The sequence below is a fragment of the Notechis scutatus genome, chromosome 7 (assembly GCF_049901735.1).
Source record: "Notechis scutatus isolate UNSWTSFEM ecotype Mainland chromosome 7, rNotScu1.2, whole genome shotgun sequence".
Taxonomy (NCBI): domain Eukaryota; kingdom Metazoa; phylum Chordata; class Lepidosauria; order Squamata; family Elapidae; genus Notechis; species Notechis scutatus.
The window spans coordinates 5,267,902-5,287,525 of NC_142015.1; the positions used below are offsets into that span (position 1 = coordinate 5,267,902).

The 19,624-nt window shown below is 43.9% G+C and overlaps 1 protein-coding gene across 4 annotated transcripts in view; it reads right to left on the minus strand.

The window, feature by feature from the left end:
* Window positions 1-18,122, minus strand: part of PDLIM2 (PDZ and LIM domain 2) — a 75,208-nt gene extending 57,086 nt beyond the window's left edge. Inside the window, exons 1-2 of one of the 4 annotated variants that reach the window (XM_026681181.2) lie at window positions 17,999-18,122; window positions 1,358-1,492 (exon numbers count right to left, since the gene is read on the minus strand). In XM_026681181.2, coding sequence (XP_026536966.2) covers window positions 1,358-1,450 — 93 coding nt within the window. In that variant the 5' untranslated portion in view covers window positions 1,451-1,492; window positions 17,999-18,122. Of the gene's footprint in view, window positions 1-1,357; window positions 1,493-4,004; window positions 4,063-17,495; window positions 17,892-17,994 lie in introns of those variants that run through there. The other 3 variants (XM_087969643.1, XM_087969644.1, XM_026681182.2) reach the window with 3 other exon arrangements.
* Window positions 18,123-19,624: the final 1,502 nt, after the last annotated feature.

The following is a 19,624-nucleotide window of genomic DNA, read 5'->3' on the forward strand; positions in this document are numbered from 1 at the left end:
CATTTGGTTTACATATCATGCATATATTCATAATGCAACGTATTTAGTTTGGGCTTAATATGTTAGGTATGTCCAGCCATTGTAGTTGGAAATCATGGCTTCTAGTTATCGCATCGTTGGCAGAGTCTGTAAACTTACAATTCCATGACTTAGCTGATGGGTGAACCCAGCCAACTGGGGCTTACTCAGCAAATCTGATTTGAAGAAACCTTAGCTGAGAGAGCTATGCCAATGCCGAAACAAGTATGCCACACCTGTTCCATTTCTTTTGTGGGCCAGATTAGTCATCTAATCTAGCTAACATTCTATCATTAATAGCACAAGGTGCAAACCAGCAGGGCCATCCTTAATGATGGGGAAGACCAACTCCCAACCTTTGTTGAGATATATAAGAAAAGCTGTAACTTCTCAATCTGAGCATCCTGTAGACGTGCCAGGATTGCGATGTTCAGAATTTTTCAGCAAGAAATTCATGGAACTTCAACCAAAACATCTGGGAGGCCATAGGTTGAAGGAGGTTGCCCCAAACCTTATGAGAAACAAGGACTATACTGCAGTAGCAATACCAACAACACTTAGACTTATATACAACTTCACAGTGCTTTACAGTCCTCTCTAAGTGGTTTACAGAATCAACATATTGCCCCCAACAATCTGGCTCCTCATTTTACCAACCTTGGAAGGATGGAAGGCTGAGTCAATCTTGTGTCAATGGGAATCAAACTGCCAAACAGCTGGCAGTTGGCAGTCATCAGAGTTAGCCTGCAGTACTGCATTCTAACCACTGCACCGCCATGGTTGTTTCTCAACCTTGACAAATTTAAGACATGTGGACTTCAACTCCTGTAATTTCCCAGCCACCACAATTGTACGGCTGGCTGGGGAGTCCTGGAAGTTGAAGTCCACACTACTTAAAGTTGCCAAGGTTGAGAAACATTAGGCTGGAGGTACGAATTATTCTGGCAGGAGACAAAGGGAGCTAGCGTGATATGGCTGAGTAGAAAGCTTCTTACTTCCTTTCAATCTGCAGCAAGTGATATAAACAGAATGGTGGGGGGAGCAGAGACAGCAGATATGGAAAATGTGAATTTTCAGACAAAAGTGCATCAAGTTTAAGAATGACTCTATGCCTGGTGTGAACCCAGAAAATGGGTTAATTCAGTTACGTGGCCAGAATTTCGCCATAAAGGATATTTCTCAGAGTTCAAAAGCTAGAATTGTCTACATAATATGAATAGCAATCAGGAGAACAATATGCCCCCTCATCAGATTTCTAATGAACATTAAAATTCCATTTGTGTCCCAAAATTTCATACTCAGAACCTGATGGCGTTAACAATAGAGTTGGTTTGCTCACCTTAGATACTATGATGGGTTTTCGGAAGTCTCTTCCTCCCGTAATCCGGAACCCCCAGGGAGCTGGGCCAGTCAGATTCACACTCACCGACATGGCAGCTCCGCTAGAGGCAGGGTGACCACAGCACCTGCAGGCCTGAAGGAAGACACTGTTAAAATACTGAAGTTTGCAGATGGTACAACAGTGATAGGTTGTACAATATGCCTCGTGGTGTAACCGGAACAATCTGGAACTGAACACACTCAAAACTGTAGAAATGGTGGTAGACTTTAGAAGAAACCCTCCCATACTACCCCCTCTTACAAATTACTACACACAGTATCAATAGTAGAGACCTTCAAATTTCTAGGTTCTATCATATCACAAGACCCAAAATGAACACCCAACATCAAAAACGTCATCAAAAAAGCACAACAAAGAATGTTCTTTCTGCGCCAACTCAGGAAGCTCAAACTGCCCAAGAAGCTGCTGATCCAGTTCTACAGAGGAATGATTGAGTCTCTCACCTGCACCTCTATAACTGTCTGGTTTGGTTCTGCAATCCGACAAGACAGACACAGACTCCAGAGGATAATTAGGACTGCGAAAAAAACAATTGCTACCAACCTGCCTTCCATCAAGGACCTGTATACTGCACGAGTCAAAAAGAGGGCTGTGAAAATATCTACAGACCCCTCACATCCCGGACATAAACTGTTTCAACTCCTTCCCTCAAAACGATGCTATAGAGCACTGCACACCGGAACAACTAGACACAAGGAGAGTTTTTCCCCAAATGCGATCACTGTGCTAAACAAATAATTCCCTCAACACTGTCCAACTTTTTACTACATCCGCACTACTATTTCTGTTAATCTTCTCATCACTCCTTATCTCCTATCCCCTCCCACTTGTGACTGTATGACTGTAACTTTGTCACTTGTATCCTTACGATCTATATTGACTGTTTCCTAGAGTGATTTGATTGCTTATTGTACCCTATCTATCACTAAGTGTTGTACCTGATGATTCTTGACTCTTGACAAATGTTCTTTTATGTACACTGAGAGTATTTACACCAAGACAAATTCCTTGTGTGTCCAATCACACTTGGGCAATAAAGAATTCTACACAAGAACTGAAAATATTTCTATGAAAAGCATAGGAAGGTCAAACTCCACTTCATTGAGGGTCACATCAGGGCTGTGGTTGACTTTGGGGGGCTAGAAGGGGGCGTGATTGACTGGGTGGGCGTGGCTGACTGGATGGGCGTGGCCATCTTGAAAGCCATTCCCCAAACTGCTGGCCTGATGTTTCCTCATTGGGTAGAGCAGGCCGAAGTGATGCGGGCCAGCCCCTTACATTTTCCAGGACGGTCTCATGGGCTGGATCCTACCACAGTGTGGGCTGGATCTGGTCCATGAAACACACCCCTGCAATAAAAGAACCAGTCAATCGTGAGAGTTGCCTCGGGAAGATCCAGCTGTTATTTATGCCAAAGGAGTTTCTTTTTCCCATATGTACAATGCAGTACCGCCTATTGGAGTTGGGAAACCATTGGCCCTCCACACAATACATTTTCTCCAAAATCAAAAGAAAGCAGAATCCAGAAGCAGAAGATGGCCTTACTGACAGACGTTACAGATTAATACAGACTAATTAGCTTCTAATTCAGTTATACTTCTCACGAGATCAAAGCCCCCTAGAGTCGACCAATCGAGCCAAGAGTATCCACCAAAACTGGATCTAGTTTGCAAGTAGGATGAACAAGCTAACCAGAACAAAAAGAAAGTTCAAATCAGATCAATTCTCTCTGCCAGTTCGTTGTAATCAAATACTGGAAAAATGCCTTGCAAAAAACCTCTATTCCGCTTATAAATTCTTCATATTTTTTTCCCACCACATTTTCTCTTTAGCGACACATTAACTCAATGAACAAAATACTAGTTCTGGTAAAAAGGAGGAAGCAACGGGCCAAGAGAATTGGAAGAGTTACAGGCCAAGCTCTTTCCTTCCTTGAATTATCAGAAAATTACTTTTTAATGTTTTTAGCAATGCACCACAAATTCTGTCCACTGGAAGTATTAAAATTGTGGGATACACAGCATATTTTCTAGTGGGGATGAAGTGTTCTAATAATTCAAGAAGAATTTTCCCCCATACACAAAAAAAGAAAGAAAGAAAGAAATCCTTCAGTTGTTTAATTCCCCCCAAAAAATGTTGAGACAGCTTTTTCGAAAGCATTCTCTAGCACTTTAGACAATAAAGTAAGTCCAATAAAAAAAAATTAGACTGTGCAGAAATGGACAGATTAACACTGAAGATCGACAAAAAAGAACAGAATATTTTCGAACTTGGGACATGTTTTATCAATCGCTGGATAATAGAGGTAGAAACTAGGAGTTTAATATTGTTATGTAAACAAATTGACTCAGACAGCACACTGTTTACTTATTGTATATAAAGAGAAAATATATTAAATAAATAAATAAAACAAGTCTAATCTGTACCCACTTACGCCATCATGAAATTTTGCTTTCCTTCACAAGGACCGAACCCCTAAATCTCAGTCAGTCACATTCTGCAGACGGCCTGAGATACCCCAAATCCCAATCTTACTTTTACAATCCCACTCCAAAACACCAAGAACCACAGGTATTTCAAGTACCTCTTGAGTACGTTGTGAAGCCCAGCTACCGCGTTGCGTAGCCTCCTTAGCGTGCCTCTAAAAGGGAACTAGGAAATGAGTTGCATCCTATGATGTGTCAAACATTTGCCTTCCTGTCACAGATTCGCATCTGCCAATCAATGAGGGCTGCAAGCTCCTTTCTGGTCGACACCATCACCCAACCAGGAAACAACCTCAGTGCAAAAAGCTCTCTGCAGCCCTAATCAGATAAAAAAAATACACCCTCAGGAGTCAGGACCACACCTTTGTGATGTGGCCTGTCCAGTTTGCACCGTATCTCACTGGTTCTTGACATATAGGGGCATGAAAGCAAAGTCAGGAGCTATTTTGGAAAGGCAAGTCATGACCTATCCTTGATTTGGAGTAGTTGCAGGTCCAGAATATCTCATTTGGGAACTCTCTATCCAGCCATGGGCTGACCTCAGATTTCCTAACACGGGTAGGGATTCAACCGGTGTTACAACCAGTTCGGTGACAGTGCATTTTGCATGTGTGTGTGTGTGCAGCATTTGCAAAAAAAATCATCAGCTGTGCCGCCCGGACAGCTGACAAGCGCTGCGCATGGGTGCGCAGTGTTTGAAAATCCTTTTCTTTCCTGCTTTTTCAACCTCAGCTGTGCCACGCGAAGCAGCGGAGGTTGAAAAAGCAGGAAATAAAGGACAGCCAAGAGCCTGGGCAGTCGTTGCACCAAACCGGTTCTGTGTCAGCTGCTCTTCGGAGCTACCGGTTCTATAGAACTGGGCCAACTCAGTCGCATCCCACCCCCTCAACATGGGATCATCTGGATATATTGTGCTCCTAGAATTCTGGAAAGCAAAACTTTTGAGAGTTCTGGAAACTTTTCTTCCCAAAGTTGGGGAAGTTAATCTGTCCATATATGACAACTTTAGAGAAAGCACACCCAATTTTACAGATTGTAAAACCATTGTTCATTTTAATTAGGTTCACTAAATAAACCACTGACTAGCTACCTGGACATGACACGCTGAATCATCGTAGCCAACCACATTTTGGATTAATTCAGCCCACGAAGTTGCTTATGGTTTCATGCAAACCCAGAAAAGTGGATTGAGTTAAACCGTGATTGAGTTAATCAGAGATAGCATATTATGTTGACACAACTAGTGAATTCACCCACTGTGCTAAGTTAATTTGTTTTGACCATCATCTCACAAAACACAGATGTTTAGTTCATACATAATGTTTGACTATGATCCTGATTTACAAAGTTACAGTGACTGGATTCATACCACATGGTAAATACTGAAACTAAAAACAAAACAAAACAAAAACAGAAAAATATTTTTTTAGTTGAGTGTGATATGTGAGCGCTGTCAATATTTTAGCCTAAAATGCTTTGTAGGGCAGTGCAATTAAATATGACACCAATGTACATTGTAGCCTTATGGCTTTTAGCAACGTTTCTCAATTTTGGCAACTTTAAGACACATGGACTTCAATTCCCAGAATTCCCCAAGATGTGTGGACTTCAGTTCCCAGAATACCCCAAAGAGCCATACAACCATGCAGACTGGGGCATTCTGGAAATTGAACATCTTAAAGAGAAATTCTTTTCAGAAAAATTCTCCAAGAATGAGTGACAAAATCTTATTAGCCAATATACAGTATTTCTTCAACATGCCATGTTGAAGGTTTCATTGACCACAGAAATAAGCATCAGAGCATGCTGTGATGGTTCAACCTGGAATTACATTTTTGCATGGATTTAAGCATGCCAACAATTCTTCCGAAATATGCTTAGCAAATGTGGCAGGTATTTCAGTCTGCTTCTTCCTCTATATAATATTTAGCTATACACACAAATGATACTTCATTATTTCACAGGAAGTCGAAAGCCAAAAGCAGCAACCACCATTGCCTATCCTTTCTGAACTACAAAACCTCTTAGGAGTAGTTGCCTTCAGAAGAACAAGATAAGAAGGAGTAAGATAAGACCTGTAACTCTTGCCATGGTGAGATAAGACCTGTAACTCTCCCCTTGTCTGAATGATGGTGGTTTATTATCTAAGCTCTGCCTTGGGCAGGATCATCTCTCTCATTCTGAGCTACCAGGAGGTGGAGAACAGAGGCGTGAAATTTTTAGGAAGATGCCCAAGATAGGAAAACAGAGAAAGGAAAACTATTGAGGCCTCCTTTCAATCCAATAACGGCAATCTTAATTGCTCAACTGAGATAAATAGCGGTACAATCAGAAACACAATAGCTGCCTAAACAGACATGCCCCCACCCCATCAAGCAAAAGCAATTGCGACATCATCCTGGCTTGGTTCAAAGCCTTGGGCAATGCAAGACATGTTCTTTGGAGGTTCATCCTTTGATTTTTCTACAGGAAAATCTTCTTCAACTGGACCTGAACTCATCTCTACGAAATGCTTGGCATCTGAAGTCACAGAATCAGTTCCTCCAACGTTATTATACAGAGGGGTATTTTTTTTTTTTTTGTATTTCTTTTCCAAATTTGCAATTGAAGTTCACCCATACCACTCAATGGAACAATCAAGCAATAAGCATGTAAAGTCGTAAACCGTTCATAAGGCAGCCCAAGCCTTTATATATTATGCTTACTCAAAAGCAGGTACTTTTGATTTGGTCTCAAAACTTTATGGGAAGGGACGTGGTGGCTCAGTGGCTAAGACGCTGAACTTGTCAATCAGAAATGTCGGCGGTTCGGATCCCTAGCGCTGCGTCACGGAGTGAGCTCCGTTCCTTGTCCCAGCTTCTGCCAACCTAGCAGTTCGAAAGCATGTAAAAAAAAAAAGCAAATAGAAAAATAGGGACCACCTTGGTGGGAAGGGAACAACGTTCTGTGCGCCTTCGAAGGCGTTTAGTCATGCCGGCCACATGACCACGGAGACGTCTTTGGACAGCGCTGACTCTTCGGCCTTGTAACGGAGATGAGCAGCACCCCCTAGAGCCGGAAACGAGTAGCATGGATGTGCGAGGGGAACCTTTATCTTTACCTTAACATTCACTGGGGTTCCCAATATCCCAAAATAGGCTGGAACTTAGGGATGGAAAATCATGTCTAAGGATATCCTCTCCCAAATCTCAGCTTCAAGCTTAAATCAAGGGGTTGTCCAGTCCCGTAGAAAAAGATGCAGCAGACAGGGATAATGCTGGAGGGCTATGATAAAGGGACTATATATGTAGTTTTGCATTTATTGACAGCAGCAAGAATTGTATTTGCACAATACTGGAAAAATGAGAACTCTCCAGATGAGGATATAATTCGGAAAATATTAGACTGTGCAGATATGGATAGATTGACATTAAAAATAAAGGATAAAGAAGATACAGAACGTTACTTAACATGGAATAGATTTTACGAGTGGTTAGAGGTAAGAGGTAGAAATTAGATGAAGAAAGATTATTGCTATGTATGAACTAAATATAAAGATGGTTTATAATTATAAATATGCCAACAGAACCAACAGAACTACAAATAAGCTAATATAAAGAGAAATCTAGTTAAAACTATTCTTATTCGTATATATGTTAATATTCCTTTTTGCTCTTTCTTTTTCTGTAAATGGTATGCTCTGACAATACACTGTATTCAAAATGTATGTATATATATGAATGTGTGTATGTATGTCTATGTATATAAAGAAAAAGACACAGCAGGAATGTCATGGCCAAAAAGAAAGAAAAAAATGCATCTAGGAAAACCTGACATTTCCAAGAACCCGGAACATCAGCAAGGAGCAAGAATAGTTAAACAGAAAAGCAGAAAGTTCCTTTAATTAGAAGAGCAAAGAAGGGACTCATTGAGAGGCACAGTAGTTACTGATTCAGGGAAGAGAAATGAGGTCCCTAGAGACAAGTCAGCACCAGACAGTTGGTGCCCTAGGGCCTAGGCCACCTCCTATGACTTCCCACTCATCAGGAAGACTTTTTGGTGTGTGTGTGTGTGTGTGTGTGTGTGTGTGTGTGACACAGATAGAAAAGACAGGCAAAAGCTCAAGACTAGCAAAGGGCGTCCATAGCTTGGTTTCTACCTCTGTTTTGCAGCTCAGTGTGAAAGATTCGCTGAGCTGGCCCCTTCTCCCAGGAGAACAGGCTGGGCTGACATCTTGCAGATCAAGCTACACCTATCCCATTTCATGGAAACAAGGAAAAAAATGTGACTAGCAAAAGCTGGACCTTTGAAGTCAACCATCAATAGAGCCTCTACACCAAGGGGTGTCCAACCATGGCAATTGTTAAGACTTGTGGGACTTCAATTCCCAGAATTCCCCGGAATTCTAGGAGTTGACGTCCATAGTTCGTATGGTGGCCAAGGTTGGACATCCCTGCTCTACAACCTTAGCGTCATGAAAGCAAAAATGGAGATTGGCAATTTCACTCTTATTTCTGCGTGTATTCTCCAGTGAGTTGTAATGTTTTGACAACTAGAAGCCACCTGTGGAACTCCCTCTTACTCATAGGTGAATTGATTAGATGGAAATTAAGGACACCAACAAGCAGTGCAATTAAGAAACATGGAGGCTTTAAATGGAGAAAACCAGATAGGAAAAGTGCAGAGAAGAGCAACCAGGATGATTAGGGGACTGGAGGCTAAAACATATGATGAACAGTTGCAGGAACTGGGCATGGCTAGTCTAAGGAAGAGAAGACCAGGGGAGACAGGAGAGCAGTCTTCCAATATTTGAGGGGCTGCAACAGAGAGAAGGGTCAAGCTATTTTCCAAAGCACTCATAGGCCAGACAAGGAATAATGGATGGAAACTGAACAAGGAGAGATTCAACTTGGAAATAAGGAGGAATTTTCCTGACAGTGAGAACAATCAAGGAACAGAAGTTGTGAGAACAATCAAGGAACAGAAGTTGCCTTCAGAAGTTGTGGGAGCTTCATCACTGGAAGCTTTCAAGAAGAGACTGGACTGCCATCTGTCAGAAATGGTGTAGGGTCTCCTGCTTGGGCAAGGGGGGGTTGGACTAGATGACCTTCAAGGTACCTTCCAAACTCGGTTAATCTAGTCTAATCTAAATCTTCAGATATGTGGGAGTTCCTGAATGAGGAAGTGGACAACAAGGTTTCTAAGAAAGAATTGGACTACAAGGTGGTACAAGTTGCTTAGTTGTGGGTTGTTGGGTTTTGTTCTGTTTTTTGGTGTTTTTTTTTTGAGAAAACAGCAACAGAGCAACTTCCCCAAAACTGTTTCCGGCTGCAGGATCTCTCCCGTAACGGCCAACCAGAAATTAGCTTGATACAAAGACAGCCTTCAAGGGAGAATTTCCTGAAGTTACGTGTTTTCGGCCAGCAGGAAACTCTCCCCCAGCCCAGCTAAGAATACAAATAACCTCTGTCTCTAATAGGGAGGGGGTGAGGGAGGAATATCTCCCCCCAAAACCTGAGGGAGACAAAAATAGGAGGGCAAATGATGGACTTTAGTCGCAACACAAAGTACACCAGTGTTCTACGTCTCTGTGGTCCTAAGCTCTTCCTCCAGGAGAAGACCAAACACTGAGTTAAAGACCTCAAACTCAAGAGATGTACTTGATTGAAATGGTACACACACATCAACAACAGCTTATTCCTTTAGAAGTGTCCCATGTTGTCATAAGCAAGATCTTTGAGTAGCACCGAAGTCAAGTAGGTCTCTCAGGAAAACCCCGGCAAGGACACGGAGTACTGGTGGCTTCCATCTGGGTATTCAGAGTCTCCCAGTGAGTAGCGTTTGCATTATCATCTGGGGAGCAGGGAGGTACCAAGAAAGAAAATAGAGGCAGTCCTTAACTTACAACAGTTCCTTTAGGGACTGTTTGAAGTTACAATGCCACTCGGCAAGATTTCAGAAGTGATTTGACATTGCCTGTTTTCTAGGGCTGTTGACATTGCCTGTTTTCTAGGGCTGAGGCATGTGACTGGCTCAAAGTCACCCGGATGATTAGAACTCAGTCTCTAGTTTCTAGTCTGATGCTTTAACCGCTACACCAAATTGGCAGGTGAACTGAATGATACCATAGCCTCAAAGATGAAACTTTGATGCCTACCACACAGGAACTATGGTTTGCTTAACCGTGGATGATTTAATAAGCCACCAAAAGATAAATTCACACAATGTACCACCAAGTCAAACCAACATAGCGACCTGAACCATGGGGATTGAGCAGAAGTGAGATGAAAGTTAAGTATTAGTGAACAAACCAGTGGCAGATGTTGTGGTCCACCAGAAGCCTGCGGAAATGGCAGCAGAGTTGGACAGTGGGGAGGAACATGGGCCAGTCCGGGAGTCTGGGGAAGACTCGGACAAGGGAGCTGCATCCGACACAGAGATGGGGCCAGGGCCATCTGGGAGTGGGGTGTTGACTCCGGAGCCTCTGGAGTCTGGCAGCAGTGAGGCTGAGGAACAAGGGGAGCCTGTTCCCAGTGCGCACATGCTCAGAGCTGCCAGAAGGCAAGAACAGTTAAGACAAAAGGGGGCACTCAGGAGTAAGGCTTGGAGGTGATTGGCCCTCCCATAAGACATAAAGGAGGAGCAAAGGGACAGGAACCTTTGCAGGAAGCAACTTTGTTCATACTGGTCGTTTTGAAACCTGAAGCTCTGTGTTGAATTTGTGCTCCAGTTGGCCTCATATAACTAATTGGAAATTTAGTTGCTGGCAGCATTTCAAGGAAGATAAAGGTGAGTGCTTATTAGACTTATCCCGAAGGATTTTGGCAGACTTCCATAGAACTATTACAAAGTGTTTGAGACTCATTACGGGCTGTGAATGACTACAATTCTCAGCCGTTGAAATAAAGAAAAAAAGGGTTTTGGGACTAATGTGTGTTTGTTACTGTCTCAATAAGCCTTGGTCAGAACAGCAGAGTTGGTTTTGTTCCACTCTCTTTCCTCCCTACAAAACTAAATATAATGTTAGATATTTTAGGCTTTATCCATTCAGTCCCTTCCAACTGAATCGAGTCCTGGAAAACGGCCCCTCTTTGCTTCATAAAATTATTTTCTGGCAGAATCAGCACAGACTCCCACCTCACCGACCGAGTTACCTGGAACTAGTCCCAACCACGTCTCAAATAGGAAGTTTCCCATTTTTGGAACATTCTCAGGGTTGTCTAATTAACCTTGTCTGGAAGGAAGCAGTTACTCTGGTCAATTATCTGGCCAATGGAATACTAACTTGCAATGGATGCTGCAGCAATTTTACTCCTCGTCTGGTGAGGTGGGAGGAGGACTGAATTTACAGCAGCTCAGCCACAAGTCTTATTTTTATGCTAACAGAAGCAAAATTTAGACTTTGCAGCTTTCTGCTACTTTGGGTCATACATGCCTGCCTCCACACTGCTTGTGGCAGCCGGTCCAGAGTTTAATTTCTCCCTATTTTAGTGAGTGTAGTTCCCCCCCCCCCCCCAACACATAGATAAGGGCAGACTGAAGAGACAAAGGAGGATGGTGCATGGAGAAGATTTGGATAGACTCCGAATTGTATAATAATTCAGAGAGAGGGAAAGAGAGAGGAATTCTGAAACTTGTTTAATGTCATGAGAATTTAGGACATTTTTCACTCATCTGCTTATTCTGCATAATTCAGGCTGCTTTAACAGCATGCAAGGAGAGACAAAGAATCTTGCAAGGCCTTGACACTCAACGTTTGATGAAAGCAATGTAAGCAATATTTTGGTGGTTAAAGACAGCCTTAATACTTTTAGCTAGTTCTTTGTACTCCCTTGGCTTTGCTGAAAAGTTAAGCCTACGAAGTTAGATTTAGACTGCAGGAGGCATGCAGTGACTGGAAGATATGGTCAAAAAACTTAAAACATCAGCTGCAAGGTGTTTGGAAATCTACCACTATCTTGATCTTTTCAAGTATAAGAAAAACCCTATCTTTTCAACTACAAAAAAGATGTTGAGACTCTAGAAAGAGTGCAGAGAAGAGCAACCAGGATGATTATGGGGACTGGAGACTAAAACATATGAAGAACGGTTGCAGGAACTGGGCCTGGCTGGTCTAGGGAAGAGAAGGACCAGGGGAGACAGATAGATTTACAGATAATCAGAGTTGGAAGGGACCTTGTAGGTCATCTAGTCCAGGGATCCCCAACCTTTTCGACGCCGCGGCCCGGTTCCGGCATCAGCTGGGCGCCGCGGCCCGGTACCGGCGTCAACTGGGCGCCGCCATCTTTTATGACGAAAGGCGCTTCCGGTGACGCCACCGAAGCGCTGTTTCGTCAAAAAGATGGCGGCGCCAGCGCTCCAGTGAGCTTTTCGGTAGAAATGGCTTTCACCCAGAAAAGCTCACGAGGCTGGCGCCGCCATCTTTTATGACGAAAGCGCTTCGGTGAGCTTTCTCCGGAAAAGCTCACCGGAAGCACTTTTTACCAAAAAGATGGCGGCGCCCAGCAGCCAGCGGCCCGGTAAGGCTTGTTCCGCGGCCCGGTACCGGTCCGCGGACCGGCGGTTGGGGACCCCTGATTTAGTCCAAACCCCTGCCCAAGTGGGAGACCCTACACCATTTCTGACAAATGGCAGTCCAATCTCTTCTTGAAAGTCTCAACTGATGGTGCTCCCACAACTTCCGAGGGCAACTTTTGTTCCATGGGTTGATTACTCTCACTGTCAGAAAGTTTCTCCTTATTTCCAGGTTGAATCTCTCCTTGTTCAGTTTCCATTCATTATTCCTTATCTGGCCTACAGGTGCTTTAGAAAATAGCTTGACCCCTTCCTCCCTGTGGCAGCCCCTCAAATATTGGAAGACCGCTATCATGTCTCCCCTGGTCCTTCTCTTTACTAGACTAGCCAAGCCAGTTCCTGCAACCGCGTGTATGTTTTAGCCTCCAGTCCCCTAATCCAGGGGTCCCCACGCAACCCTTACGCGCTTGCGGCGCGCCATCTTTTTAAAAGCGCTTCCGGGTAGAAAGTTCACCGAGCGTTTTCGTATAAAAGATGGGGCCTGAGCTTTTCCAGGTAGAAAGCCATTTCTACCGAAAAGCTCACCAGAGGCTGCCGCTTATCTTTTATAATCATCCTGGTTGTTCTTCTCTGTACTTTTTCTAGAGTCTCAACATCTTTTTTATAATGTGGTGACCAAAACTGGATGCAGTACTCTAGGTGTGGTCTTACTAAGGCTTTATAGAGTGGTATTAGTACTTCCCTTGATCTTGACTGTATCCCTGTTAATACAGGATAGGAGTCTTCCAATATTTTAGGGGCTTCCAATATTTTAGAGGAGGAAGTCAAGCTATTTTCCAAGACACCTGAAGGCCAGACAAGGAATAATGGATGGAAACTGAACAAGGAGAGATTCAACCTGGAAATAAGGAGAAATTTTCTGACAGTGAGAATAATCAACCAATGGAACAGAAGTTGCCCTCAGAAGTTGTAGGAGCATCATCCCTGGAGGCTTTCAAGAAGAGATTGGACTGCCATCTGTCAGAAATGGTGTAGAGTGTCCTGCTTGTGCGGGGGTTGGACTAGATGACCTACAAGGTCCCTTCCAACTCTGTTAATCTCTTAAAACCATACTCTATAGATACTTTGTTAGAAGGAGAATACTTTCAGCACAAGTGCCACATGCAACTGATGCAAGAGCAGAACTGTCAAACATATGATACCTTAGATAGAAAGGTGGATAACTATGTTATTAAAAAACAGGGAAGAAGAAGAATATTTTACGATATGGAATATATGGTATAAATGGTTAAAAAAAAAGACGAATAAAAATGCTTTGTGAAAATGACTAAAGAAATTTCAAAGAAGAATATGATATATGACTTATGTGTATATATGTAAAGTAATGTAGATAGATAAGTATTGCACTTTAACAGTAGTATAATAGTAAGGACCTAGTAAATTAGCTACAGATATATCTATGGTAAATGAACTTAATTGTTATTAAAGGACATGTACACTGCTATGATATCGCTGTAAAATGTGAGGACCTGTTTCTCTTTTTTAAATTTTTGAAACTTTGAAGAATTAAACATTTTTTAAAAAAGATACAAGGGTAGAATTAACTATCCTATTTAGAGAATAACCAGGTAGCTGTTTAACTTTAATGAAATGTAAATGAAGTCGAATCAAAAGTTCCTTTTGCATCGGTACATTCCATTACTTTTGCTTTGTTCCTTTAACTCAGATCTCATTTAGCGATGCAATTGGGAGGGGCAGCTCAGATTTTAAGCAAGGCAGGTGCCAAGTAATCCCCAGCTGTGTTTGTAAGCTTATTTCTCCAGGCAGTCCTCGACTTACAACAGTTCAATTACTGACCATTCAAACCAACAGCGGCAGTGAAAATTGTGACTTATGACCATCTTTCACACGGCCATTGCAGCATCTCTATGAGTGGTGGAGCTCTCTTCTCACAATCGGGAAGTTGTGAGTTCAATCCTCGGTAGAGGAAGATATTTTCTCTCTCTGGGCAAAATTACTCCACCCTGCAAGGGATTATGGGGTCGTGAAAAGAGGACGATGATTGCAGCATCCCCCGTGGTCACATGATTTACATTCAGATCCTGGACAGCTGACTCATATTTATGACAGTTGCCATGTCCTGGGGTCATGTGACCATTTTTTTGCAACCTTCTGACAACTGGGAAGCCAGGTTCACTTAATAAAACGTGTTATTAATTTAATTGCAGGGAATTCGTTTAAGAAATACAGCAAGAAAAGTTATAAAATGCAACAAAACTCACTTAATAAACATCTCACTTAGCAACATAAGCTCTGGGCTTAATTGTGGTCGTAAGTCAAAGGCTACCTGTACTTCCTCTTGCTTTGCAGACTTGCAAAAGCCATAAAGGTGAGAGGATTGGTTGTAAAGTTATATATTTTCCAACACCATCGTAACTGCAAATGATCACTAAATAAGGCCTTAATTGCTCCCATAGGTACACAACCCCACTTTTTGGATAACTGGCCTTCACTAGAGCACCTGGAAGAGAGACCAGAAGGACAAGGGTCCGTTCTTGGGACTGAAGGAGGGGGTTTCTCCTGAATAAGGTGAAGGCACTACACCAGAGGTCTCCAAACTTGGCCACTTTAAGACTTGTGGACTTCAACTCCCAGAAGGCTTGTGACTTGTGGACTTCAACTCCCAGAATTCTCCAGCCCACAAGTCTTAAAGTCCATAAGAATTCTGGGAGTTGAAGTCCATAAGTCTTTTTTTTTTAATAAACTTTATTAATTTTACAATTAAAACAACACAAACAACACAAAGAAAAAATGAAAACCTTTTCAACATGGACAGTTTGTCATATCCTGTTTGTAACATTGTTTTGTGCAATATTTATAATGGATATCTAATGTGAATATATATTTATTACAACTACTACTAAACTTCCTGTCCATAAGTCTTCAAGTCCACAAGTCCACAAGAATTCTGGGAGTTGAAGTCCACAAGTTTGGGGACCCCTGCACCACACAAGCCAGTTTTTACAAACACACACACACACACACACACACACACAAAATCAACATTTTTCAAAGCAGAGTGCCATCCTTGCTAAGCCCCAGGTCCTAAACAGAAAAGCAACAAGGAAAAACGAGAACTTGTGTCCACCAATGAGGGGGCATCAACCGGGGCTGAATTTTATTTTTACCCCAAATTGGCAAGGAAAGTTTACACCCTTATCTTTAACCAGCCCTGAACTCTGAAGCACACAAAACAAACCTGCCTCATACTTTTCTGACTGGAAAAAGCTAGCAAGCTCCAAGGGCTGCCAGAAACACACCCTGGGTATGTGTGAACCAAGGCACATGCAACCTTCCCCACCCACAAAGGGAGCTGGCAGCACCCCAAACGCCATCCCTCCCAACCGCATCATGGCCACAGCCCTTATTCTCCCCTTGCCGCGATGCCAATCCTGGCCAGTTCCAAACTCCTGGTCATTAGGCCACAGCACAAAGATCAGTGAGTGATAGCAATAGCAATAGCCCTTAGACTTATATACCGCTTCACAGTGCTTTTACAGCCCTCTCTAAGTGGTTTACAGAGTCAGCCTCTTGCCCCCAACAATCTGGGACCTCATTTTACCCACCTCGGAAGGAGGGAAGGCTGAGTCAACCTTCAGTTGGTCAGGATCAAACTCCTGGCTGTGGGCAGAGTAATCCTGAAATACTGTATACTAAACACTGTGCACCATGGATGGATGGATGGATGGGACATTAGCAATAGCATTTATATACCGCTTCACAGTGCTTTCCAGCCCTAAGCGGTTTACAGAGTCAGCCTCTTGCCCGCCCAACAATCTGGCTCCTCATTTTACCCACCTTGGAAGGATGGAAGGCAGAGTCAACCTTGAGCCTGGTGAGATTCGAACTGCCAAATTGCAGGCAGCCGGCAGGCAGGCAGAAGTAGCCTGCAATACTGCATTGTAACCACTGCGCCACAGTGATGGTCAAGGGGGAGGGGGGCAGTCTGGAAATTAAATGTAACCAGACTAGGGAACCTTCCTTAATAGCCTGTTGTCTTCCAAAAGAACCTGTACTTATTTCCAAAGTAGGTTTTTGTTTAGCGAAGCAGGCTCTAGCTACATAATCATTACACACAGGGGGTGAGAGCAAGAGTGGGGTACCCTCTTCCTCTACTCCAAGGTAGACTTCCTAGGCACCACAAAAACTCCAAAGCAAGAGGCAATCTAACCTCTAGATTTCTGGGATCAGCTTTAGCCTAAAAAAGGCCTCTTCTTATTGTGATGTAGCCCAGGGGTCTCCCAACCTTAGCCACTTCAAGACTTGTGGACTTCAACTCCCAGAATTCCCCAGCCAGCAAAGCAAAGCAAAGCTGGCTGAGGAATTCTGGGAGTTGAGGCCCACAAGTCTTAAAAGTGGCCAAGGTTGGAGACCCCTGAAATTTCTAGCCTGGTGCTGAAGAAACACAAGGGAATCTTGCAAGATAATACATTTTGTGTGTGTGTGTGTTTGTGTGTGTGTGTGTGTGTGTGAATTAGAAGGGGAATTAAGAGATGCTCACTGCCTTACTTATAATATATTATAATAAATGTATAAATAATAATATACATAAAATATACAATAAATAATATATACATTATAATAAAACAAAGGAAAAAAAGCGGAGATAAATAAGTGACCGGATCTATCCCCTTAAGGGACCTGCACAAATCACAAGGGATGCCCTTTACCCTAATAGAAACCAGAAAGGTGCACAAAATAATGAAAGAAAGAAAAAAGAATAACACGAACCTAGGCAAACTTCCCCATCTTTCTCTCCCCCCCCCCGCAAAAAATAATAATCAGTATCAACGGGCATTTGTTTTCAAACTCAAGAATATCATCGTCTGGCTAGTAGTCATTTACAAACGGATTTGCAGCAGTTCTCTAAACCGATTGATAGGTAGCGAGCGTGCTCTTTTTACAAGAAAACAAAACCTCCCTAGTAAAACGAGAGTCTGGATGTATTAACCTAGAAGCGGTCAAGAAACAAGGCGAGGTTGACGGGCAACCCCCCCCCCTCACCCCCAAAATAAACCCCCCTGGCAATTACACACCGGAGTATCAGAAGAGCAGCCAACCAGGTGCAAAAAAAACCCAGCTTGCTTCAGCAAACCAGGTGCTCCTGAAAGCCAGGCGGAGAAGCGGGTTTCTTTCCAAGTTAAAACTTCGTCGCCATCCCCCGAGAAGGGCTCCGTGTTCCGACGACCAAGAGGCGAGAGAAAGAGAGAGTGCAGAGCCCGGATTTCGTCACTTTGGAACGGCAGAAGAGCGCAACCGACTCCTTTACGTCGCCGCTACTCTTCCCGATTTGAATGCCACAAAAGCGGGCTTAGGAGAGAGAGCAGAACCAAGGAAGGAGAAAGTTTCTCTCTTTTCTCAAAAGGTGGAAATACAGATCCTAAAGCGGTGTCCGCAACTCCGCACCTTACTCGGGATAGTGCCGAAGGAGTAAAAAACCGCCCGAGCCCAGATCCAAACGGACCCCCCCACCCCCCAGACCCTCCCCGTCGCTTCCTTCCAACCCTCCCGGCAAAGGCAGCGAGAGAGGCTTACTTACTCCGCCGAAATCCCGAGGCTGCTTCTGGGCTACTCCGAAGTTACTCGCGGGAGGGAGAAGGAGGCTCGCGGAGATGCCGCCGGCAACGCGGAGGACAGAGCTTCTCCGCTGCCCTCTCGCCCAGCGCAGTGCTAGTCCTAAACCTATAGTCTCAACCACCCTCCTCCTCCTCCTCTCCTCCTCCTCCTCCTCCTCCTAAGGGGCCGGCGGTTCCCTCGTAGGGTTCTTATAGGATCAGCCTGGGACAGGCAAGTGTCTTTTGAGCGCCCCCTACAGGCTCAACGGCGCTCCTACAGGCTCCGCAGCCAGCGGTTCACCGCTGCGGAGGGAGGGGAAGAATCCGCTGGGGAATTCTCTTCCTCCTCCTCCTCCTCCTCCCCCCGCACCTGCGAGTTGCTGTTGGGTCTGCAAAGCAGGGTAGGCGCAGGCCGGGGGTTGGGAGTTGTAGCTCGTGCCTTGCTCCAACCTGCAAGCCTGGAAGGTTCAGGGTGGTTTTGACCTGTTAGGTGCACCTGGAGAATTGGTCCAGCGAGTTGGTTCTCAGCCTAATATGGGCAAACATTAAGCAGTGTGGACTTCTACTCTGACTAGGAGTTGAATTCAACATATCTTAAGACAAAGGTTCCCCTCGCGCATATGTGCTCCTCGTTTCTGGCTTTAGGGGATGGCGCTCATCTCCATTACAAAACCGAAGAAGAGCCAAGATGTCTCCGTGGTCATGTGGCCGGAAGGACTAAATGCCTCTTCGAAGGCGCACAGAACGCTGTGACCTTCCCACCAAAGAGGTCCCTATTTTTCTACTTGCATTTCTTTTACGTGCTTTTGAAGTGCTCGGTTGGCAGAAGCTGGGACAAGGAACGGGAGCTCACTCCGTTATGCGGCGCTCGGGATTTGAACCGCCAAACTGCCTACCTTTCTGATTGACAAGCTCAGTGTCATAGCCACTGAGCCACCGCGTCCTACAGTTGCAGGGCATTGCTGGAAGGATACAGGTTTATTGCAATGTAAGGCCTCAAAGAGTTTAACCAGGTTAGCTGTCAAGGTTGCAAGACACTGTTGGAAGGATTGTAAGGCCTCAAAGAGTTTAACCAGGTTAGCTGTCAAGGTTGCAAGACACTGTTGGAAGGATGCAGGTTTATTGTAATGTAAGTAAGTCCTCAAAAGAGTTTAACCAGGTTAGTTGCCAAGATGGCAAGACGCTGCTGGAAGGATGCAACTTTATTGCAATGTAAGGCCTCAAAGAGTTTAACCTGGTTTCTTTTTTATCCTAATACAGGCAGTCCTCGAGTTACATCGCTGATTGAGGCCAACATTTCTGTTTAAGTGAGACATTTGTTGAGTGAGTTTTGCCTCATTTTACGACTTTCCTTGCCACAGTTGCTCAGTCAATCCTATCACAACTAACCCATTTTCAAGTAACACCATCAATTGTTAACACGGTGGTTAAGTGAATCCCATTTCCCCATTGACTTTGCTTTGTCCGAAGATTGCAAAAGTGGGTGACATAATCCAGGGACATGGGAACCATCATAAATGTGAGCCAGTTGCCAAGCATCTGGATTTTGACCATGTGACCCTGGGGAGGCTTGCAAAGGTTGTAAGTGTGAAAAATGGTCATCAGTCACT